Source organism: Arachis stenosperma, chromosome 3, assembly GCF_014773155.1.
Source record: "Arachis stenosperma cultivar V10309 chromosome 3, arast.V10309.gnm1.PFL2, whole genome shotgun sequence".
NCBI classification, from domain to species: domain Eukaryota; kingdom Viridiplantae; phylum Streptophyta; class Magnoliopsida; order Fabales; family Fabaceae; genus Arachis; species Arachis stenosperma.
This window is the reverse complement of record NC_080379.1, coordinates 171707863-171733770: the sequence shown is the minus strand read 5'-3', so window position 1 is coordinate 171733770 and position 25908 is coordinate 171707863. Positions and strand designations below refer to the sequence as shown.

The following is a 25908-nucleotide window of genomic DNA, read 5'->3' as shown; positions in this document are numbered from 1 at the left end:
TGACTTGGGAATGAAAGTTAAGAAATCCTATCCTTATCATAACCACAACTATGGTAATTACGTTAATCTCACTTTGTTAACCCCTAACATCGATGAGTAAGTCAAGCAAGCATAATTGACTTTAATCTACAAATCCTAGCTAACTTACTAATTAACTTAGTAAAAAGCTAACGTTAGTGGAAACAAGAGCAATTAACAACCCAAAATTACCTTTAAATGTTGGACATTATGATTCTAGTATTCTAATTACTCATTTCCCAAGTTAAAGTGTGAAAATCTACTCAAAATTCACAATTGGCATTTTCACAAAAATTTGGTGGGCATAAAAGCAAAACATAGCAAATTGCACGAGATAATGAAAACTATAACCAAACTATGCACAAAATCAACAATAGAAACTCAAGCAAACATATATAAATCATAAAATATCAAAATCATCAACCAAAAACTCAAGAAGTCAAAATTGAATATATTAACAAAGTAACTTCAAATATAAGAAAATGTAGCAAGAGTAGTGTAATTAAAGAGATGATTAAAGATTACTTATAATGAGACAAGCAAATATCCAATATCAAAATTGTAAATTGGCAACTTCTACTATAAACCCTAATAAAACCTAAGAGAGAATTTCCTAAAACTAACATAAACCTAACTAAAAACTATCTAATATGGTGTGTAATGTTGCTTTCCCTTCATATCCCATGTTGTCCCTTTGATATAGCTCTTATTTCATCTTTAGGAACTGCAAAATTGGGCCAAGAGGCCTCTAAAATCGTAAGTCATGTGACTTTTTAACGAAGTCACGCGTCAAGACTTGTACGTACGCACACTAGCTAATTCGTCACTTGTGTGTGTGCACAGAAAGGTGTGCGTACGCATATTAGAGTGTGTGCTTCTCCTTTGTTTTCTGCATGAAATCTCCCATTTTGCATGCTTCCTTCCACTTCTACCTAGTCATTCTTGCCTATTGGACATGAAATCACTCAACAAAACATATCACGGCATCGAATGGAATAAAATTGATTAATTTAAGCATAAAAAACATATTTTCACATTTAGGCACAATTTAGAGAGAAATCACAAAAATATGCTATTTAAGTGAATAAATACGAGTTTATGTGATAAAATTCACTCAATTAAAGTCAAAATTTACCATCAAATATGAATTGATCACTATTTTACCCTCAACGAAGATGATCTATACAAGAAGGGGTTATCCCAACCATTACTCAAGTGTCTCGAAACCGCAGAAGCAGAACTAGCAATCTCGAAGGTCCACGAAGGTGTATGCGATACGCATATAGGAGGCCAAGGTCTGGCCTCGAAGATTTTAAGAGCAGGGTACTTCTAGCCTTTATTGAGAAAAGATTGCATGTAAAAAGTCCAGTGCTGTCACAGTTGCCGAAAATACGCGCCGATTATCCATAACCTTGCCAAGTTGTTACACACCTCGGAAGTCAGGTGGCCTTTCCATAAATTGGGGCTAGATATTTTCGGACCATTCCTAACATCAATAGGACGGGTAAAATTCTTACTGGTAGCTATAGATTACTTTACAAAGTAGATAGAAGCACAATCACTTGCTAAAATAACCTCGAATAAGGTACGCTCTTTCATTTAAAAATCTCTAATATGTAGATACGGATTACCCAAAGAAATCATTACCGACAATGGTAGACAGTTTACTTATAAGAAAATTACATCTTTTTTAACAAATCTTCACATCAAACACCATTTTTTCTCTGTCAAACCCACAAAGCAATGGACTCGCAGAGGTAGCTAATAAAATCATATTACAGGCTCTAAGCAAAAAGCTAGCAGAAGCCAAAGGACGCTGGGTTGAGCTAATTCCTAAGATCTTATGGAGTTACAACACCACGCCACAATCCTTAACAAAAGACACACTATTCTGACTAGTCTATGGAGCAGATTCCATGATACCAGTAGAAATCTCTCAAAAATCAATCCGAACCGACCTTTTGGATGAAGAGACCAACACACGAGCACGATTAGCTGAACTTGATACATTAGATGAGGAGCGGGACTTAGCCAGACTCGGCAACAGTCTATGCAAATTACAATACAACGAAAATATAACAAGAAGGTGCGCCCAATAATACTACAACAGGGAGATTTAGTACTCCACAAACTCGAGGATATCCAGAAATCACTAGGACAAGGAAAACTAGCGGCAACCTGGGAAGGTCCTTTCAAAGTTTCAAAGGTACATGAGAGAGGTGCATATTCTTTACAAACATTGACAGGGACCGACCTTCCCAATACTTGGAACATATCGTCATTATGTTTATATTATAGTTAGTTTTTTGTAAAAGACAGGGCCGAGAGGTACTCTTTTTCCTACTTACGAGATTTTTTCCGCATCGGATTTTACTTAGAGAGGTTTTTAACGAGGCTAATCACCCCGCGTCTTCTACAACGAAAGACCTTGTCAATTCAAATAAAATGTTATACATTTTCTTCTCTATACAAACCAACATACAAAAGTTGGAAGCTAGCAAAATTATCATAACTAAGCACGATAAATATTATGTCATTCAAAAGTCTAACAATTGTTCATACAAAAGACATTGATATTAAAGATCGGCAAAAATTTGACATAACATTAACAAAGTTCAACAAAAGTTTCATACTAAATTCATACAAACATATATCAATTATCTTTTTCGTCAGCAGTCATGTTTTCATCCTCAGCCTCCCCAACTTCATCATCTACAAGCTTACCATTAACAACAATTTTGGTAACATTAAGATTGCCGATATCAAACTCGGGCACAAAGGTAACCACTTGACTCACCGCCTGATCAAAACCAGCCGAAAACATTTCTAATACCTCATTTTCCAGCTCATGAATCCTAGAGGTCATTTTTCCCTTGTCATTATTAGACTCTTTCAGTTGACTTTGTAACAGGCGAATCTGAACCTGCAACTTCTTTACTTCTTCCTCTTTTCTTTTCATTTTTGTGGTCACATCTACAATAACATCATCTCTTTCTTTCAAAGATTTCTCCAATTTTAATATCCTTTCTGCTTCACCTTTTTCTTTAGCACCCAGCAGCTCTGTTATCGGACCCATACATAGTAATCTAGTACTGACCATCTACAAAGACAAAATATTAAAATCAAATTCAACATAAACATACACATTCAATGCATATAATTTTATCCATACTTGCATATAATGTCAAATGCCCTCTTTTCCCACATCCTTCAACAGCTTGACATTGTCAGAATACTGCGCAATCTTATCTGCCAATTCCATAAGCGAAAATTGCTTGCTCCACATCGATTGAGCACTTGCTCCATTGATATAACCATGAAGTCGCCTTTGCTTTTTAACCACATTCCCACTTCCCAGATCCATCTCCTCCACTTTTCAAAGACTTATCCGAATCAAACATTTTCTTCTTTGCCTTGTGAATAGGACGAGCGCTAGACTGAGCAGCGCCAACACCGACATCTCTGTCTGCATCTATAGCATAATAATCTTTGTCACTTCTCTTTTTCTGCACCTATATAATAATAAAAAATATAATTAAAAAAAATTAACAAGAATAATAAAAAAATAAAAAATAAGTTGTGTTTTTATATCTTTTTTATCAGAATAAATATAAAATATATTCATTTAATATCTCTAAACATAATATCTTTATTCATATTTTATCTGTTAAATATAATTTTTATATTTATATCTCAATTTTGTCCCTATAAACAAACACAACCCAAACCTCAAGCTTCGCTTTTAGATTGAATTTAATGTATTTTGAAGCTGAACTTAGCTTGGTAGTAACGCTGAGCAAATTAAGTCACACATGCATCGTGGAGGTAGAAATTGATGCGATCTACTACTTTGACCTTATCGAATTACTATTTCTCAAAAAACAAATAAGTAAATAACACAGAAAATAAGTCAATGACTATTAGCGTCAGGTTACAATTACGGACAAAAACTATAAAAAGAAAATAAGGAGAAACGAATAATAATTTAGTAGCAATTATAAAATATTAGAAAATAATGAGAAGGATAATAGATATTATGACGATAAAAGAATAAATTATCATTTGTATATTTAAAAGATATAAATACTGACAAATGTATCCATATAAGAATAAAAATATAAAACGACAATTGTACTCACAAAAGATAGTTTTCATGTGCCAAGAATATTCTAATAGATCAATTGTATAACCAACGTTCGAGTACTCTAGGCACATAAAAGCCATTTTCTATAATATAATTATTGATTTATTTTTACAAGAGTATATTTGTCGGTATCGATATCTTTTATGGATATAAATAGGAATTTATTCGACAATAAAATTAGTGATTTTTAGTTACAAAATATGAAAAAGAAAAAGGAGAGACGAGAGGAAGGGGGTGAATCGATTTCAACATATGCATATAAGATGCGTGGTTCTCTCAATATAGACGTAACAAACACTTAAATTAAATTAAAGTAAAGCAATGAAAATGTGGCCTCTCATAAAAACTCAACTAGAGTCATGGGTGGTTGAATTTCTTTCTTGGAAGAAATGAGCATTACTATCCAAGTAAAGTGTCAAACTGTCAAAGTGTGCACGTAACTCAACAAATAGCAGTTTCAAAAGTAATAAGCAAGTTCAGGTCAATTTCAGCACATGATGATAATGCAGCATGGTCCATCCTTCATACGCATGCTCCTGAAAAATACGAATTCCTTCTTATTATATTATCTTTTTGTATTGCAAAGTGCAAGTGGCTAGGAAACAGAGACAATAAACAATCCCGTTGTATTTTTTACTTAATAATTTGATTTTGTTATAATCGAAGGGTTTTAATTTTTAAAATATCAATTCCTGACCTATTTTTAATTTTTAAAATAAAAAAAAATTTAAAAATGACTTTACTACAAGATTAGATATGAATTTGCGTATTATCTACCCCAAAGTTATCAGATAGTTCTTTCACAAAAGGTACATATATCGGATGTAAAATACTTAAACAAGATAACTCACAATTTATATACACCCATATCAATATATCATAATAAAATTAAATTAGGAATAAGATTGTTCATTAGATCAGATTATATTTATAAATGTGCAGTACAATTTGTAAATATTATATCGATATCTGCAAATCTACTTCGCATATTTGCGGATCCACTACACCAAATAACAAATAAATAAATAATAAATATTTTATATATTATATTATTTTATTTTTATTATTTAAAAAATTATTTTAATAATTTTTTAAAAATAAATATGTTTAAAAAATAATAAAAGAATTATTACAGTAAAAAAGAATTTTATTAATTTTTTTATAAAAATAATTTTTTATTTATACGAGATCTTATCTGATTTACAAATATGTGAATTAGATTAGAGTATGAAAAATATAAATATTATATCTAATCTAATAAATTTAGTATAAATCGAATTGTAATTTTGATCATATTTAACCGAATTTGATTTGGGAACACCCCTAATTAAAAAATAAACAATCACCAAATAAATAATAAATAAGAAATTAAAGATTGACAAGGATGCGTGCGTATACGTTGTTTTATGTTAGTGTTAAATTATCAAATAAGGATACTAAATTCTCTTTATTTTTTATCAAGACAATTATATTTAAAATACGTGTGTCAAACAGATATAATATTAAAAATGTCACTAAAAAATGTTGAATACCAGACTTTTTAAAAAATTTGTTAGTAATTTGTTTTTCATCGAATTTAGTAATAGAATAAATTCGACGGTATAAATTTCATCGATAATTATTTATCGTCGAATTTTTTCGTCTGTCGCTAATTATTAACAGATTTAACAGCAGATATAAATCTTTAATTATGAAATTCTGGAGCTTGTTATCGTTGAATTTTTCTTCCGATAAATTCGACAGTAATATATTATTTATTATTAATAATTAAATTGATCTGTCAAATATTGTTTTGTAAAAATCTACAATAGCCAAAGATTAGAGTCCAATAAAGAGCTTAAAACAAAAAATTTGTACCGTCACCATTAACATTCAGTCATAAGTTCACAAACTATACATGAACGAAAACTAAGCAAATACCAAAAGCACCAAAACCATAAAAATTTTGCAGATCTATTCACCAAATCTAAATCCACAACATCAGCCAAAACAACCACATACAAAATCAATCAACTAGCCACATCAAACACGAATTGACATTCAGCCATCATTAATAAAAAAACATAATTTAAACCAAACCTAAAACCATTTACCATTGTCTTATATCAATCAACTTTTAAACACCAACACATCTTTTGTAAACCCACCTAAACATTCATCAAAAACAAAAACAAATTTAGAAAAAAAATTAGAATAGTATTTTTTTTAGTAATAAATGAATAAATTTTTGAAAATTAAAAAAATTCTATTTTGAATAAAATAAACTACCCTTTTTCTTTTTCGACATCGTCGATAGCAAGACTTCCATTATGGTTGTTGCAGGCTATTTTTTGCTACGTGCACAACTAACATTAATTTTGTTTCTTATTCTTCATCTCTAATTCGTTGTCGGCAGAGGAATCAGAGGCAGAAGTGGACTTGAAAGATGGTTCAAAAAAGGGGTTAGGACAAAAATGGGTTATGATTTTTTTATTAAAAAAAAATCAAAATAAGATGAAATAGGAAGAGGGATGAGACCAACCTACCTGGACGACAGAGGAGAGACACAACTCCGACATCAGAGGGAGCGGCAGCAGTAACACTTCTAACGGTAGCAGAAATAGATGGAACAACTTCGTTTGAGGCAACGAAACACGATCCAGACAACTTAATACATATTTTAGAGGAGAATCGAGGTGGGTAGTGCTGGCGAGAGTGGCTGGAGGGGCTGTCAAAAAATGTTGTAGGGGATAGAGAGGAGAGAGGAGAATGGAGGAGAGAGAAGGTTGTTCTCGAAAGTGAGGGGAGAGGATCACGCATTTTTAGGTTTACCGGCGAATTTACTGGCGGATTAATCCGACAGTAATGCATTGCATATGACCAGAACACAACGTTTTACTAATTGAGATTTACCGACAGATAAATCTACGGTAATTTCAGCGTCAATTTTTTTTTCTCTCTAATTATTATAGACAAATTTATCGTTGGAATATCAAATCTGACGATAACTTTTTTATCTGAAAATTTTTTTATCAAATCTGCCGGTAAACTTGACGCTAACGTCCGACACTAAATCCGAGGATATTTAGTGATTTTAGTGATTTTCAACTAAATATCTGTACTTCATTAGTGTAAAAGCATGAAGGGTATTTAGAGTTTCACAAAATTAGGTTAGGTGAATTCCATGTTGGTGCTCCACACGAGGATATGTGGCTATGAATCCATGTGAGATGCATGCAACTTGTAGAAGTAGTTGCCCTCTTGCATGCTGTGAATGTTATATGACCTACCGAAGCAAAACACTGTCCCCACTCCCCATATAACAAAGAAATAATATTTAAATTACCAAACTCTCCATTTTGTATTCGTCGCTCTTAAGGTGATTATTACATTAAAAATGTCTCTTTCATGCCTCCGTTATTTTGCAAAATTTCGGTGGTTGATAAAAACAAGACAGCAGTAGCCATATGGCAGAAGATACGTCATTTGTAACCATATTTTGTAGAAAATACTATCATAATATAAAGCATGCTTTTAAATATTATCATGCATTTACGAAGACAACAGAAAGCTATCGCTTTCGAAAGCTGTTTATATCAAGAAAATTGTTTCATAATTCATATTCAGTTATTCAGAGAACAACAGCACCAAATATGGATCTAGATAGGTGTTACAACTTGCAAAGCACTGCAACACCAATGATCTAGATCTAATGAATAACAATCATAATGTCCTTTTTCATTTAATTGTTGAAGACAAAATATCAAATATTAAGATATTCAATACTTTCTTTTACTTTGTTATCTAAATCTAAATAAATAATGAATGGTGAGAAAAAGGTTATTAAAAAGTATATGGTGTTGCTCTCTAAATTAGCGTATAAGAAAGGAAAATAATATTTGCTTCCTGTAAAGGAGAGCGCTATATATGGAATATAAATGATAATGACTATGGCTAATAAATAAGACCACAGAATATTCTGTAACCAATGGGGTATTTTATTCTTTGAAAAAGAAATATTTTTATTCAGAAAATAAAAGGCAATTTTCTTCTGACTTTTTTTTTTGAGAAAAAGAATCATTCTTAGGAATTAAATATTTCATATAATTTCCCAATTTATGCATATGATTATGACATGAAAAAAGGGGTACGAGTGTATTATGGGAGTAACAGTAAACCCTATAAAAAAAGAAAACGATGTAGTGAGAAACTCCTTTTTTTAGAAAGTGAAATGGTCAATGCAAACTAGTGTGTTTAATATTTTGAAAACATCTACTATATATAACACAATGCAAATTTGACTACACAAAATTGTTATGGAAAAAGAGTTCTAATTTTGATCCGTTGGAAAATATATACACAAACTCACCTTAGTTATTTACTTTTCCTTAATACAAGATCACAGTGAAACAAATGTTGCGGCATATTTGGTTGTACGCATGAACGCATCACAACAAAGACAATATTTTAGTTGATAAGGGCTACATGACATTTCTGAAATTTGATTAAAAACGAAAACGTGGCAAAGCCTTGTTGTCAATCCAGGCAGGCTTTCTTTGCATTGTAATAGAAAAATGCCATCTTCTGAACTAGCTCATCGGCATTTCTCACTTCTGCAATGGCATCAGAAGCAGTGTTTCATTGTGAAAAAGAAAAACTAAAACAACGAGAATGCTGTCTTGGAACGAAGCTAACCAAACAAATACTATGTGAGTATGTGGCCTAGTATATTCAGAGAGATATGTTATTTGTATCCGTTCATGCATCATACATGAAATGAGGTATATATCTGCTCAATGTACTAGGTAAAATGAATGTACAATACTTCTCTGTTTAAAATGAGACTAGAAAGAGCAGCAATCTCACCTTTCTTCCTGTACACTACTCCGTGTCCCCGCAAAAACAAAATTTGAGGACATCCTTTAACTTTCAGGGCATATGCCAAGTCTCTCTCGATGTTAATGTCAATCTTAACAGCCTATAAACAGAAAATTCAAGGCATTATATGAATTGCAGTTTAAGGCTTCTAGCAAGTTTGAGGTTTAGCTATAAGAAAAAAGATTGACTATACCCGAGGAGGTAACCGATCTTTGGCGTTCCAATATACCTTGATTGCTTCCTCCAGCTCTTTCAAAAGTTTCCAGTTATCACTTGCTATGTGGAATAACAATTTCAAACACCAAAGGCTGGTTTTTGTGCCTTTTTTTTATTAATATTAGTGAATGAAAATATACTATATTATTTAGAATAGGGGAGTTTACCTGTTATAACGTTTAAATACAAGGATAATTAATGGGCTGGGATGGAAAGCAAAATTCTCCCACTCCAAACAGTTGATCTCCTGCACCCAGTAATCATCAGTTTTCACTTTCTTCCTCAATCACCATATTCTTTACCCTGTCATTGTCATCTTCATCATCTTCCTCTTCTTCATTGTCCTTCTTCAACTCCTCTTCACCATCATCATCATCATCATCATCATCATCATCATCATCATCATCATCACTGCTTCCGGATTCATAATTGCCATGGACGCTATCCTTCATTATGTTTTCCTGATCCTCCAAAACATCTTATTTTTGCTGCCGAATTATTTCAAATGTGCGTTCAAACGAACCATGTATGTAATCTTCCACTGCCATCGCTTCCCTTCTACGACCATGCCTTGGCTTCCTTCGAATTGTTGTAGGGAAGGCATCAGCAGAACCTATTTCACCATTGCCAGATGCAACATCTTTTGAACCTTAGGCCTAACTCTTTTGTTAGAGTCAGGTTAAGTTCAGAATCATATTCAGTATTTGAAGGAGATTCTCCTGAAGCATAGCAAGAAAACTACTTCAGAGTGCAATGGATAGATATAGGGGAATGAAACAAGAATCCCAAATGAATAATGGCATGAGTAGATTCTAAACTAGAATTCTGAACATTAACTGATGAGAATGAACGCAAACAATCATCCATTTTTGTGGTACAAAAGGAGAAGGGCATCTAGGAAGGACAGTAGTTTGGAGATATAGCATTTTGATTACTTCATTGTGAAGCAACCAATCAAACAGGACACAAGGTTGTCAATAATAACACATATTTTAAGCTTCTGTCTGCCTGCTTCTACTTAGCCTGGTGTCAAAGAAGAAAAAGAGAAGGGTATCACTATTATAGTTCATAAAACAAAGGCTTTAGCTGCGTTTAATGCATGACCACACAAAGAGAACAGAACTTATTAAAATCACAAAATTCCAAGAACTTTTCACCAAGTGAAACAGAATTAAACAAACATGAGTACGAAACAGAAGAAACCCATCCCGGACCGGCGGGTAGTGCATGCAAGAGAACATGTAGTTTAAAAGACGTAATGATTAATTGAAATTTTGAAAAGACTGTGGGAATCTTCTATAAAGCATTTCGTCAAACACCTACTGTGCTCTAATCGACTAGCAGAAAATCATGCATACCAAAACTTAGTAATGCATGGTTTTTTCTTCACTGTTTCTGAGTCTTGTAGGAATGAAATTTATTCAAATGAAGGAGCTAAGTATTAGAGTAGATGGATCACCAAATGATACTCACGCTTTTCCTTGTTCTTGGGTGGGGTTTTTTCCTCATTTTTTGCTTTCAGTGTGTTCGGACGGCTGATTTTTTTTTATATGGAAGAAATATTGGTGTTTTTTTGGGAAATGGGATTATTTTGTATAATTACAGATGGATGGATTTTGTAGGTGAAAAGTCAACACGTGGGGGGCGTGATGCAACACGTGGGGGGCGTGTTGGACACGTGTCAGCATCCTGGCCAACACATGGGGGCGTGTTGGACACGTGGCAGCGTATTGGCCAACACGTGGGGGGCGTTGTGCAACACGTGGGGCGTGTTGAATGAGTTCCACAATACTATAATACACTTCAAATATCAATATTCAACCAAAACACCATCTTCATTTCCATATTAAAAATAATTTCTGGTGTTCGGACTGTCTCTCTTGTTTTGTTTTTTTTTTTTCCTAATCATTGATAAAGATTAAAGACCCAAGAGAAGCAAATATCTTAAAAATCCTTAGTTCATTTCGAAGATAAAGTTTTATTTCTGTTTAATTAACTTAATGAAAGGTGAATTGAGGGTAAAGTGGTTAACAAATAAAACCGAACTCATTTCTTAAAATATTTTCACTTCTATTAACAATAAAAATATTTTCAAAATATTTCAAAATATTATAAAATGTCTAATATTAAATATATATTTTTAATAAGTATTTTAAAATTGAATTTTGATATAATTTTTTGTAACTATAATTAGAATAATAGTTTTATCTTTAAAATGTGATGATTTTACCTCATTAGGTTTTATTTTGTGATTTTTTTTTATCAATGGACAAGAATAATTTTAAAAAGTAAAGAGAAAAAAAATTTAGAGATTAAATTTTTATTTGATTTTTTTATATATTTTTAAATAATTATTCAAATATTCTTACAAAATTTTGAATCGAATGCATAAACCATTTAACAAATATAAAAATAGTTTGTCACCTATGAAAAAATATTTTTATGTTATTTTTATAACATTTTAAAATATTTTAAGAATATTTTTATCTTTTATAATGTTTTAAAGATATTTTTGTTATTATCAAAAGGGAAATTTAACGTTTTCAAATATTAGAGACGGTTTAGAACTTGTTTGGATGTCATTAAGTTGTTAGAAAAATATCTTTTTTTATTTGTTAGTGTGTTTGACAAAGTTTTAATAATAAAAATAAAACTACTAGAAAAAAAAAATCTTTTTTTAGGAACTACCATTTGTATTTTTTTAAAAGATCTTTTTTTTATTTAAAAAAATTAACATTATGAATAAACAAAAAATATTTTTATATTGTTATACCTAAACATAATTATTAGATAAAAAAATATTTTTATATGAAATATCTAAACATAAAATTATTTTTTTAAAATATCTTTTTAAAGGAATTAATTAAAAAAAATCTTATTATAAAAACTCATCCAAACGGACCTTAGATAGTTTATTGGTAAATTAATTTCAGGCAAATTTTTTACTTACCTTACCTTATTCTATATTAAAAAAGAAATGAAATCAACTAAATTAAACTCCCGCTACTTCATGTAACCGGGACATGAAGATTGAAGAAGGCAAAAAGATGTCAACCCTTTGAATGTTGTGCCTGTGCCATTGACTTCAAATCATACATGATATATCAAATATCATTGCTTCAACATCACATTTGTACTTTTATGTTCCCATAACCTTTTGCAAAACATTTTTTATGGTATTACATTGTATTCCTTGAACATTATTATAGACAATTAGACATGCTCCTTCAACATTGTTTATTATGGTCTGTCGCTAAAGTCTGCTCTTAACTGATAACTCTTGCTTCATTTGATCTCTCAGAACTCTCCTCAGTATTTTGTTCGAAGCTGTTCGTGGAAACTCCCCCACAACTTTAACATGGCTTACCTGTAGTGTGATGCAATGAGAAAAGTTTTGAATGTTGAATCAATTTTGTGTCCCTTCACCAAATAATAAAGTGCTATTGGTATCAATCACAACTGTTTAATGATCATACCTTAAACAAAGGATTAAGGTTGCTTTGAATTGCTTTGGAAAATCTCAGCTTTAGAGTTTCTGCATTGGAAACGTATCCTTTCTTTAAAACAACAAATATAGCCAGCTGATCTGGACCACCACTTGGAGGAGCAACACTGACTGCTGCTGTCTCCGAAATGCATTCGTCGGCCCTATCACAGACACGCTCGATTTCTATAGAACTTGTCTGCAAATCAGAATCACAGAAACAGAAAAATCCTAAGTAACAATAATAGCCAGTCTCATAATAGCAAAAGCAATGATAATACTAATACCTTTATTCCACCAAGATTCATGGTGTCATCTGCCCTCCCTTGTACAATAATATAGCCTCCAACAGTTCTCTTTATTATATCCCCATGTCTCCTAAGTACCTGTTAATACAGAAATAATAATTATGATTAAATATTTATCATGCTCGAATTTACAAAGAAGGGCAATCTGAAAATGATTAATAGTACTTTGGCAGATTGATAGCTTATGAAGTTATTAACATTTGATAACCGATAATCTAACCATCCATATATGGTTTAGAATCAAAAGAATATCATCCCTCTAGCTGCATCTACATGCGAAAATCATTCGTTGGGACTAAATGCAGAAATTGAAGTAGATACCTGTCCTTTATAAGTTGGCATTCCCTTAAAGTAAACCATATCATGATCAGCATTAAGCAATCTATCAGAAGCACCCAGAGATAAAGGGAACAAGCCCACCTCACCAACACAGGGAACACCCTCTGGCTGTCATATAGTTCAAAGAGATCAAACACATTAGAAAACCTATTTTCAATGACAATGGAATATTTATAATCCAGAAAATGTACTTACATAAGCAACTCCATTTTCATCAAGAATGACAAAACCAGTTGTCATTGATGCTGTGCTAAAAGCACCAAAGGCTTGAGCCTGAAGTGGGCTTCCAGCAATGTAACTAGAGGCAAGTTCTGTTCCTCCACACAATTCAACAATTGGACTGTAGTAAGCTTTTGAAGACAACCATAGATCATCATCAACATTTGAAGTTTCTCCACTGGAACAAAATGCCCTACATATGTTTAACTAGTTCAGTCTATTTTCCATTAGTGGTTTAGCTACTCACTTGATTATTTAAACTTGTGAGAGATGTTACTTTATCTTTGTCCAATCCAAACCCTCCATGCATTGTGTACTCTTCCAAGCTTTAACTAAGCTCGGCACAGTTCCCAGTATGGTAACACCTGCATCCTGAAAAATCATAGTTCTATAAGTTCTTTGAATGCACTCCCAGCTTTTCAGGAGATCAAAATAATCGTTACCATTGTACAAATGATTTGGAAGAATCACCTGAACAAATTTTCCAAAATCGCTGCCTTGAGGCGATCCATGGTAGAGAGCAAGAGCTGCACCATTTAGAAAACAATGGTATAACACGGTTGGTCCGATCACCCATCCTAAATTTGTAGGCCAACAATAGACATCTCCAGGTTGAATATCAATTGCAGCCCATCCATCGGCAGCACTTCTTATTGGTGCAAGTTGAGTCCAAGGAATAGCTTTTGGATCTCCTGATGGAATCAAAACATATGAGTATATAACAAGAAAAGCATTAGAATGATAGTCTCAACCTGACACAATTGAAGGATAATCTTTACCTGTGGTTCCTGACGAGAATAGTATGTTAGTGACAGAATCAACTGATTGATATATCGGAGAGTAGCCGCCTGATCTGCCAAGAGCCAAGAGCAAAGAGTTGGATAACTTGGATGATAAGTTACACAAAATACAAGAAAAGAATGATTATCAGTGATCATTAAGTTAGCAAACTTTACCCTACTTTTACTAGATTAAAATATGGTTTAACAACACAAAAGTTACCATTTATTAGATTAATATGTTCATATGTGGGGAAGAGACACAATGCCACACAGTACCTGCCGTTTTGACTGACAGTAGAAAGGAAAGCCTTCCATGACATGTCTTGTTCTCTTAACTGTACACCTAGTTCTTCGCCAGTCACAGGGACCACGATAACTTTACATGAAGCCGCTTCAGTGACTCGACTGCAAGAAGAAATATGGAAAGTGAGGTTTCCAGTGGTTTATGTGCTGAAACTCACCTATATAAATCACTCAAAAAGTAATTCGGATGGCTTTAATTACACTGAACATGACAATTATATCAAAACAGTGCCAAGTCAAAAAGTCAATTGTAAGTATAAAGTTAACAAAAGTTTTACCTGTACAAATGGAATTTCTTGCCACCTCTTAATATGAAATCCTGAAAATTAAAGCTGAGTGAAATACAATATTTGGGATATGAAATTGGCTATATTATGAAATGACTAAACATATGAATCTTCTACTATGTGTAAGTTGGGAGCCATCAAACTCTCTTGGTATTCAAATTCATAAGGAACTACTAAAATTTATTTTAAAACAACTAGATATCTCTCCCTCATTTCTTTTTCTAGTTTTAACCTCGTAAGGGAAACTTATCAAATAGATAGTAACACCATTAAAAATTCAGAAGTAGCTGTAACACTGATAAATTTGACTGCTGCTAGAGATGAGATTTCCGGAAACATTGAAACTATTTAAGTATTTAACTTGAGCATTGCTTCACAAACACTGATCAAGATTGTATATAGAAATTGGTAATGAAGAAAGAGCAAAGACGTATTTCCATATATTGAATAGCCTCACTTCAATCAACCGTTGTTATGCTACTAAAGTCATGCACAGCACCGGATTTAAACAGTTACCTGTGTGAAAATTCCCTTTGCTTTAGAAACACGCAACCGAGAAGAAATTTCTTTTGGTGCAAAGCTATCTGCTATAGATACCACAGCACATCCTGCTAGAACAATGGCCAAATATATAACAACGGCATTAACTGTCATTTGCATGTCAATTGCAATTGCATCTCCCTTTGAGAATGTGCCATCTATTGCACTTGCTACCAACCTTGAATTAATAAGGCAAAAAATGTGTTGAAAAGGAGATCACAGTTTGAAAACTGCTTCAATTATAAAATCTAAAAGGAGAACATACATTACTTGCTGTCGGAGTTGTTTGAGTGTCATACGATTAACCATGGAATCATCACATTCTTCATCTCTCCAAACGATGGCTAAACTGTCATCCGATTTGTAGGGGCGTGTGCACGGCTGCAAGCAGCAATCAGCAATATTCAAGACAGAGCTGGGAAGCCAAGTTCCTCCATGTTTTGAGGGATCAGAAGTATCCAAAATGCACCTTGGAGCTTCAATGAATGAAACTGAGAGTTCCTTGAGAACAATGGACCAGTATTCCTACCCCCCCCCCCCCCCCCCCCCCACAACAATAACAATCCATGATTTCATTATGAGATGGAATAGGATAACTTCAAATCATAACAATAATACAAAAAACGAAGGGTGTTAAAATGCTTGCCTGAGGATTGTCAACAGAAAACTTGTGCATGAGAGGATAACTGGTAATTGGGTCTTTGTAGGAAGACCCAAAAAGCTTTGGACCATAGGTTTCCATGACATGCCCCAAGTTGGAAATTCTGGCCTGTTCCCTACAATCAAAATGTTGCAATGAACACTAAAACAAGATTTAAGACAAAAGAGAAAGAGAAAGCGGAGTTAAGAGTACATACAAAGAAGGGAACCAATATAGAGGAGGATCAGCATGATGAGAAGCATTAGAAGAAGATTGATAGAGAGAGTAATAAACAAGTTGGTGGAATGAATGAGGCTGAGATGGCTTCAGCACTCTCCGAGTCACAATTTGGCGCCAGATATCTGTAGAGCAAACACAAAGGGACACAATTTCCCTCAAAACACCATCAAATTCAATGGCTTCTGCCACTGATAACCCTGCCTCCAAGAAGTCCTTCACTCCCAACTCCCTCAACCCCTTTCCCATTTCTCTCCTACCTCTTCCAAGTTCCAACAAGCTATGGCTACCAAAAGTGGCCAATGGCAGGTCAACAAGATCAAGATTAGATTAAAGTCAACAACTTGAGCACGTGGTTCTGGACAATACCTAACAAAAATACGTGGCGCTTATTATATAATATCTATAGTGACAGTAATAATTAAGGTAGTGCAGATTTCAATAATCAAAATGTAGTAGAAAAATTTGAACTTTTTTTTTCTCACCAGAAAAATATGGTACTTGATCGAAAGGCTTTGGAATCGCAATTGGTATCTGTCCTTCAAGGCTGCACCAACCTCAAAAAAGTCAAAGAAGTCCACGCTCACATCTATCGCAACGACCTCCACCAATGTTCCTACGTCATTACCAAACTCATCCGCGTCCTCACGGTGCTCCACGTTCCAGTGGAATCTTACCCTCGCCTCGTCTTCTCACAGGTCCAAAACCCTATCAACCCCTTTCTATGGACGGCTCTTGTTCGTGGCTATGCCCTGAAGGGACCACTTTCCGAGGCATTTCGCCTTTACGCCTCCATGAGGACGAAAGGCATTGGTCCCGTGTCATTTATGTTCTCTGCTCTGTTCACGGCTTGTGGCGCCGCGCGTGACGCGACCTTGGGGGCGCAGGTTCATGCCCAAACGGTGTTAGTTGGTGGGTTTGAGTCTGATTTGTACGTAAACAACACAATGATCAATATGTATGTAAAATGCGGTTCTTTGCACTGTGCACGCAAGGTGTTTGATGAAATGTCAGAACGGGATGTGGTTTCTTGGACCGAGTTGATTGTTGCGTATGCGAAGAGTGGTGACATGGTATCGGCGCAGGAGCTGTTTGACGGATTGAATGTGAAGGATATGGTGGCTTGGACTGCAATGGTTACTGGTTATGCACAGAATGCCATGCCAAAGAAAGCCTTGGAGTTTTTCGAGCGGTTGCAAAACGAGGGTATGGAGGCTGATGAGGTTACCTTGATTGGTGCCATATCCGCTTGTGCTCAATTGGGAGCATCCAAGTATGCTAATTGGATAAGGGACATTGCTGAGAATTCTAGGTTTGAACCAGCAAAGAGTGTTCTTGTGGGATCAGCATTGATAGACATGTATTCAAAGTGCGGTAATGTGGAAGAGGCACATAATGTGTTTGCAAGAATGAAGCAAAGGAATGTGTTTTCTTACAGCTCCATGATTGCAGGGTTTGCAATGCATGGCCGTGCTCATGCAGCTATTGAATTGTTTTATGAGATGTTGAAGACTGAGACTAAACCAAACCATGTTACTTTTTTAGGAGTTCTTACAGCTTGCACTCATGCAGGCATGGTAGAGCAAGGTCAGAGGGTCTTTGAAACCATGGAAAAATGTTATGGTGTTGCTCCAACTGCTGATCATTACGCTTGCATGGCGGATCTTCTTGGCCGTGCTGGACACCTGGAGAAAGCACTTCAGCTCGTTCAGACAATGCCTATGGAGCCCAATGAAGGTGTATGGGGAGCACTTCTTGGAGCATCACACATCCACAAGAACCCTGATGTTGCTGAAGTTGCTTCTAGCCATTTGTTTGAACTTGAAGCTGATAACATAGGGAACTATCTATTGCTTTCTAACACATATGCATCTGCTGGAAGATGGGATGATGTGTCAAGGGTAAGAAAATTGATGAAAGAGAAGAATTTGAGGAAAAATCCAGGTTGTAGCTGGGTTGAAGCGAAGAATGGTATGGTTCACGAGTTCTTTGCTGGCGATGCGACACATCCTGAAATTGGTGAGATCAAGAAGGCTTTAGATGATCTTATGGAGCGATTGAAGGGAATTGGATATCAGCCAAACCTAAGTTCAGTGCCATATGATATTGGTGATGAAGAAAAGAAGCGTTTACTTATGGCTCATAGTGAAAAACTAGCTTTGGCATATGGATTGCTAGGCACTGATCCAGGTTCCACTATAAAGATCATGAAGAACCTTAGGATATGTGAGGATTGTCACATTGTAATGTGTGGTGCATCGAAAATTACAGGAAGAAAAATTGTTGTGAGGGATAATATGAGATTCCATCACTTCCTCAATGGAACCTGCTCCTGTAGTAACTTTTGGTAATGGACACCAGGTCATTGTGCAGGCAAAAAACTGACATATTTTTACGGAACGAAAAGCTTTGAAGTGGGAATCACCATTTGTTATTTTCTGGATGCAGTATATGCTTAGAAACAATTGCTTTGTGGTTGCCCAGATATCAACTTTCAGAAAAGGAAACTTGAAATCTTAGATCAAATTCAGGGTTGCTCAATTTGTCACCGGGGAAAATAATAGATGGATGGCAAGGCAAGGCAAGCGACTATGTTTTTATGGATACACATACATGCATGGTCAGAGTAATAGGGGATTGAGATAAATTGACCAACTTTGATTCTGTTGGAATCCTGAAACTTCATGACACTGACAAATAAAGCAGTGCTAGTAATAGAAAGAATGTGGAGGAGATACTGAAGAAACCAGCTAAAGGAAACCATTATATTTTTTGTTCTTCAATTTGATCCGGTCTATTAAGAACTATATCTCCATAATTATGGAACAGATATAGCTGGCTGCTAAAGAGTACCTTGCAAAGATGGTTCCTTTAATCATTACCTACTGTTATAGGAAGTTCTTATGAAAACAGACCTAATAGTCCAATATTTTGTGATTCCTAACTCAGTTATTATTCAAAATTTTAGACAGGAAAATGTGAATATCCATTCTCCAATTATTGCAATGTATACTGAATTGATACAGGTAGAGGATTCAACCTCAGATATGTTACTTTCAATTGATGAAAATTGTATCACAATCATAAAATGCTGTTCAAGAATGAACTCAAATTTCATATATCATATGCATGCACGTACCCCTTGCCTTCCCTCAAAAGAAAAGTAACCCTTTCCCTCCCCCAAAAGAAAGGAGAACAATGACAATGGGCGTAACAACTTGGGAGAGTATATTTAAGCAAAGACAAAGCCAAACTGTGTTAATTGATTTGGAGTTTAGCTGTTCAAGCATAAAAATATATTAGTATGAGAAAGATTAATATCTGGTCGGTTAACATAAGGATTTTTTTTAGTCCAAAAACCTAATTTCCCTTATCAAAGTCTTGCGTCATTGATACTTTTGTTCTGAAAAAGCTTACAGCATTGAAACTTGATTGCATGTGCAGTATGAGGTGGACGCATTATATAAAAATGGTTAGTGTACTTGAAGCATACTTTCTGAAACTTTATAAGATCCCAAAACAAATTATGACTCAAAGTGATATTGTTTGTTTAATTTCTTTTCTTTTTGTAATATCAAAGTGATCATAGTTAGTTAGGTCTAGTTATGATACCTAATATATTTTAGTTATTGGAATATAAGAATAAGAATATCATATATTTCAGTTTCACTTTATTGGGTAATGAATTGATTCTAAGTTATCAATATTATGTCCTTCACTTGTTCTGTCCAACCATGAAAATCCAATAAAACAATAATTCAAAACCAATAATGCAATTATTATAGTCTTATGCACGACACAAACTCTAATGTTTGTTCTTAATTAAGGAAATGAAACAAATTAATGGATTATGTCATATGCTAACATTTGTTGGTAATTGTCCTTTTCTAGAATGACCAAAGTATCCAACAGATTTTGTTCTTTTAATTAGCTTTCTTTATAATTACTCTAGTGGCTTTGCACATTAACTGGCTGTGATTGGCATGGAAATTTTGTTATAGTATGACAGATGTCATCCCTTTACTTGGCAGTGATATTATTAAATATTGATGTAACAACTATCATTTAGACTAATTAATTAAATTTCATTTGTAATTTTATATAACTAGAAGCCTAAGTTGTATTGGTAAGACTTTCAGAGTTGTTATTTAGGAGATCTTTTAACTTTACGAGATTATTATTAGCACTTAAAATCTTATATGGTAAGAGCAACATAAACAATTACCAAACAAATAAAAATACACTACACTTTTAAATTATCTACCTAAATCTTAATATTAGAATAACCATCTACACACTTAATAAAATAAACATCCGATATATTCATTATTCACATTGTTTAATATTTTCATTGTCTACCTATACTTTTCCATCTTATATTATTACAATAATCTATGTGCTAATACCTACTCAACACATCATATATAAACTCGCATTAAACGTGATTAATGAAAAAAAAAAAAAGAAAAATTAAGAAAAATAGAAAGAGAAGAGAAGAAAACTCCCCTTCTCAAAATATACAGAGCCCTTAATCAATATTGTCTGATACAACAAATGAAATAACTGATACTAATGATGAACATTACAAGAAAAACAAGAAACAAATACTAGAAAGCATCACCTAAAGAAAAGGAAAAGAAAAGTAAAAAAAAAAAACACACATCTCTTAATAGATGATTGAATTTGAAGAATGAATGAGTCATTCAATACATGAGCATGTCCATGATTGGTTGATTAGCAGCCAGAGAGTGGAAAGGGTCCATGAAGCCACAATCATTGAAAAGAGTCTCCTGAGCCTCATGAGCATGAATAAAGTGGTGGTTGCCGGTGGTGCTAGACACAGAGTTGATGTAATTGATGATATCATTGAGAGAATGCAACCTGTTGGAAAGTTCAGCCATCTGAGCCCTCAAGATTGCATTCTCAGATTCTATGTTGAGATAAAGCTCTGTGGTGATCCCTATGCTTGTGCTGATCTGGCTGTTCTCCTTCTTCAGCTCATCAGTCTGGGAAATCAGGCTATCAAGATGCTGCTGCTTCCTCATCCTCGATCTCCTCGCCGATTCCCGATTCGACTGCATTCTCTTCCTCTTCCTTTGATCCATTATATGCTGCTGTGGATCTCCCTCAGAGCCAGAGCCAGAGCCAGAGCCAGAATAGCCTCCGCTAATTGGAGAAGCCATAACTATCTATCTATCTATCTATATATTACTAACTATTTGATTTTGAATTTTGATGGTAAAATGGTTTGAAATGAAAAAGGAGAAAGCTGGGAATATTATGAATGATGAATGAAGGGCTAGTTCATGAGAAAACGTAGAACCAGTAAAGGAAAACAACTGAGAAAGATTGAACCAAATGACTGCGGCGTCTTAGAGTTGAGTTGATTGTGAAGCCAGAGAGGAGGATCTCACAGATTACTGGAGACATTCTTGGTGATATCTCTCTCAAATTCAGACATACATAACTGCATGTATGTATGTATCTATATGATGAACAATAATAGAACAAAGCTGAGGTTCTGTTAATGAATAATTAAGATGGTTGCTGATGATGGATTAGATGGTATGTATCTATGTATCTATATAGAGAAGGAAGATTCTAGAGGATGGGAAAAGTGTTGTGTGTGTGTCAAAGACTATGGGCAAGGAGGGAAAATAAATAAAGGTGTAATAATAATCTTATAATCTAAAATCTGGAGGCGATGAAAGGAAAGATGATAAGGGAGAATATGCAAAGAAACATAATATGAGGATGGATATGAATTGACCAACTCTCTCTCTCTCTCTGCACAAGGATAAGATGACTATGGGAATGTAAGAGGTTTTCAAGGGACTTCACTTCTCCAATTTATACACAAATTCCCCTCTCTAATTACATATTAATAATTTAATTATATACAGTTTAATTTTGATATATTGAGAGTATAAAATATTTTATAAAGTCGTGTAATTACATTCGTCTTTTTGAATGACTATTCACACCGTCAATAAAAATAATAATTATTTTTCATGAACGTGACATGATTAGATGCACGTGTAAAGCTACTTCTATTCTGACACAATATATCAAAATTAAATTCTATTTATAATGTTTTAAATATAAAAAATAATTATTTTTATTAATATAATAATATGTAATTAAAAACATATATAACTTTTTAAATTAAATTAAATCCACATGATGAATTTTTTATATTTATGAATTACTACTAAAAATATTAATAATTTTAGGGCATTAGTAATTTTTTTAAAAAATATATATAGAGTAAGGAAAGGACTAGGAAGGGGGGTGACATATATAATAATATGTTACTGTGCATGTGCACGCGTATATTTATTTATTTGTAATTCCTATTGTTTAGTAATTTACATAATGGAAAACGCAATATGATGGTGACCTACATACAAACAAGCCACCCACCATTTGTAATAAAATTGTTTTTTTCGTTGAATGGTATGCAAATGGAGTCGTGGAATCTTAGGTAATGAATGGCTCTTGCAGTTAAATTATATAATTATTTAACTTTCTAATTCTACAGGTTAGTTTTCTTGTTGCTCCTTGCATGTGAATTTTTAGTCTTTGTTATTATCTACGGTCAGACATCAATCCTATTCTATTTCAAACATTAGTCTTTGTTTAAACATTTCAAGATTGTTTGCTTAATAATATTATTTGTCGTAATTTTGAAAAAGTTACTTTAACAAAGAATATGCTTTAACCGCAAAGTAGCTTTTAAATATCGATCTTTTTCCACGGAGTAGTCTTTGGTATTTGTAATACGACTGCTACAGGATAATAAATTAAATTAATAATATAGATATATACGGAGGCCTAAAATCATTCTTTATCAATACGTAATAGTGGCATAGAATATTAAATTTTATTTACACCAATCAGAATTTTCCATTATCACAAGATTGACTACTGACTGGTTATTAATAGATGCGAAAGTTTTTCATCTAGATACAGCCGGCATTTGACCACTATATGATAAAGTTTCTTTATTTGGTGATCAATATTTATGGAGTATTATTATTTGAATAATATAAATATATAATCACAACCAATCAAAAATAATTTTTAAAATATAATTTACTAGTAACTTATACCTCACTAAAATAGTATTTTATTGATAATAATAAACACAATATAATACATATGAGACTTTAGAAATACCTAAAGTTTTCTCCATTGCATGTGTATAAGCAGCATATATAGATTAATGTATGTTGTCTAATAAGCACATGGTTACAGTTGTGGGTTGTTGAAAAAGAAGCAAAAGTTATTAAATTACCCGACCAAAATCCAGTGGGGCGGCAATGCCAGCAACTATTTGCTCTTCAATATATATATATATATATATATGAAAATTTTATGATAGGATTAATTTTGGTGACTAAAAATGACCTAAGTTTGAGTTATAAATAAAATACTAACACATGTTATAATAAATTTATGACCAAAATAATTCTTTCTCTCTTATAATTTCTTATTATTACTTTTATATCAAAATAATTTCTTATATTATTTTTATAATTATAAAAAAATTAAAAAATATAAAACCAAAATAATTTTTTTATTATATTTATAATTATTATATTATTTTTATTTTTATTTTTAAAAAGTAATTTTTTATAATTATTTTTACTAAAATAAGTTTTTATAATTTTTTATTATTAATTATTTTTTATTATTATTATTTTTAATAATTTCTAAAAATAACACCAAAATTTTTTTTAATTATTTTTGTTTTAAAAAAAGTTATAATTATTTTATTATTATTTTTGCTAAAATAATTTTTTTATAATTATTTTTTTGTAATTTTAAAAAAGTAACACCAAAATATATTCTCTCTTATAATTTTTTATGATTATTTTTAAAGTAACACTAAGAGAGAAAATATTATTTGATGTTAGTTTTTTAAAATTATAAAAAAATTATTTTGGTAAAAATAATTATAAAAAATTATTTTTTAAAAATAAAAATAACTACAAAATAATTTTAGTGTTAGTTTTAGAAATTATTAAAAATAATAATAATAAAAAATAATTAAAAAATAAAAATAATTATAAAAACTTATTTTAGTAAAATAATGATAAAAAATTATTTTTTTAATAATAAAATAATAATTATAAATATAATTAAAAATTATTTTAGTGTTATTTTTTAAAATTATTCTTTATAATTATAAAAATAATTATAAAAAATTATTTTAATAAAAATAATCATAAAAATTATAAGAAAGATAAAATTATTTTAATCATAAATTTATCATGTCATGTGTTAGTATTTTATTTATAAATCAAATTTATATCATTTTTAGCCATCAAAATTAATACCATCATAGAACTTTATATATATATATAATTATAATAATTTTCATTTATCACTATTTCAAACTAATTAGATTACATTAGATATATTATTCCTTTCTTTTCATAATATTTGTAACTTTGACACTCATAAACTATAAGTAAAAATTCTAGTGAAATTAATTTCATATGAAGTTGATGACCAAAAACAGTACTGTAATCATAATTAAAACCAGCTTATTGGGTCTCACCGTCACCCAAGTTTTCATCTTATTTAATATATATTTTTTGTGTTAGTTAGTTGTTTCTCAGAAGCTTCAAAACGAGAATGTACATTCATTCATTTTACAACTTGTAAGAACCTTATCCCTTAAGTCATTGCATTGACATCACCTTCGCCAGCCATTTTTTTTTTCAACATAGTAACACACTAATGACCCTTTCTTTCTCATATATTCTACTCTCTATTGGAAACTCACTCAGACAAATGCTTTTCACGTGGTACACTCACATATACAACTTTAAGTCTAATTATCTATTCCAGGAAAGATGGCTGCTGCTAGCTTCAGCTAATCTTTTTCTTTGACTCAAAATAATCTCCAATATAATTTAATTATATATATCCATAGAGATATTTATTTTTTGGAGCGCAATTAAATAGTTACATACAGAAAGGCTGCTATAATATAATAATAATAATATTGCATGCATAAATTGGATATACATGATATATACTAAAGATTTATTATTACCCATATTTGTCAATTAATAAAACGACTGATGATTGTTGCGTTTCTAATTAGTGTTATGAAGGGAGAATAATCAAGTAAGCAAGCACATGCAGTGGTTGATGAGTTTGTTAATCCATTTTCACAATGTCAGGTGCTGATTGTGACTGGCCCCTGTTGATGTTTCATCATCTATGTCAGATTAGGAGAAGGAGCATCTCTTGCTCTTGCTGGCATATTCCAACTCAGAATTCCCTTGTTTCAAGCAATTAAATTACAAGAATTTGCCACCCTCACTTAACTTATTATGAGTATTAGGGACCAAAGTTCTTATTATGAGACTTGTAACATTGTTCCCCATAAAAACCATCACTCTGAAATTTTGAATATGAATTTATTATATATTTTGGAACAAAATGCTTAAACCAAGCTACTACTCAACTTGCCAATGAGTTTGTGTGTGTGTGTGTCTCTCTCTCTCTGCGTGTGAA

The 25908-nt window shown here is 32.6% G+C and overlaps 4 protein-coding genes across 5 annotated transcripts; 1 reads left to right on the top strand and 3 right to left on the bottom strand.

Annotated features, from left to right (window-relative positions):
- Window positions 1-8493: 8493 nt before the first annotated feature.
- On the bottom strand, window positions 8494-9803 carry LOC130967322 (thioredoxin-like fold domain-containing protein MRL7 homolog, chloroplastic). The gene is given in 6 exon segments (XM_057892136.1): window positions 8494-8694; window positions 8696-8754; window positions 9008-9119; window positions 9213-9327; window positions 9403-9512; window positions 9759-9803. Coding segments are annotated over 6 exon segments (489 nt in total). The 3' UTR covers window positions 8494-8646.
- A 2511-nt stretch (window positions 9804-12314) lies between these two features.
- LOC130968372 (probable CoA ligase CCL12) lies at window positions 12315-17088 on the bottom strand. Of its 2 annotated transcripts, none has more exons than XM_057893601.1 (15): window positions 16860-17088; window positions 16355-16743; window positions 16144-16273; window positions 15763-16022; window positions 15474-15675; window positions 14949-14989; window positions 14644-14772; window positions 14365-14438; window positions 14057-14277; window positions 13863-13957; window positions 13562-13778; window positions 13349-13474; window positions 13007-13105; window positions 12712-12918; window positions 12315-12602 (listed from the first exon to the last, which is right to left on the bottom strand). In XM_057893601.1, the coding sequence occupies exons 2-15, from the start codon at window positions 16621-16623 to the stop codon at window positions 12489-12491; spliced, it is 2184 nt and encodes a 727-aa protein (XP_057749584.1). In that variant the 5' UTR covers window positions 16624-16743; window positions 16860-17088; the 3' UTR covers window positions 12315-12488. The 2 variants fall into 2 exon arrangements, with proteins under 2 accessions (XP_057749584.1, XP_057749585.1); XM_057893602.1 differs by having other exon boundaries at window positions 16144-16266.
- LOC130968373 (pentatricopeptide repeat-containing protein At5g44230) lies at window positions 16869-19396 on the top strand. Its single transcript, XM_057893603.1, has one exon. It carries the CDS (start codon window positions 16869-16871, stop codon window positions 18723-18725), a length of 1857 nt encoding a protein of 618 aa, XP_057749586.1. The 3' UTR covers window positions 18726-19396.
- Window positions 19397-20823: 1427 nt separating this feature from the next.
- LOC130969325 (bZIP transcription factor 44-like) lies at window positions 20824-22201 on the bottom strand. The gene has a single exon (XM_057894997.1). It carries the CDS (start codon window positions 21555-21557, stop codon window positions 21078-21080), a length of 480 nt encoding a protein of 159 aa, XP_057750980.1. The 5' UTR covers window positions 21558-22201; the 3' UTR covers window positions 20824-21077.
- Window positions 22202-25908: the final 3707 nt, after the last annotated feature.

Bases quoted from the DNA above. Each gene is read 5' to 3' on its own strand.
- LOC130968372 (XM_057893601.1), bottom strand. From the start codon at position 16,623: ATGGGAAAGGGGTTGAGGGAGTTGGGAGTGAAGGACTTCTTGGAGGCA. The intron at 14,439-14,643 runs GTACTGTGTGGC...GGCTCTTGGCAG, and splicing joins ACTGTCAGTCAAAACGGCAG to ATCAGGCGGCTACTCTCCGA. The intron at 13,106-13,348 runs GTATCTACTTCA...CTGTATTAACAG, and splicing joins TGCCAACTTATAAAGGACAG to GTACTTAGGAGACATGGGGA.
- LOC130968373 (XM_057893603.1), top strand. From the start codon at position 16,869: ATGGTACTTGATCGAAAGGCTTTGGAATCGCAATTGGTATCTGTCCTT.
- LOC130969325 (XM_057894997.1), bottom strand. From the start codon at position 21,557: ATGGCTTCTCCAATTAGCGGAGGCTATTCTGGCTCTGGCTCTGGCTCT.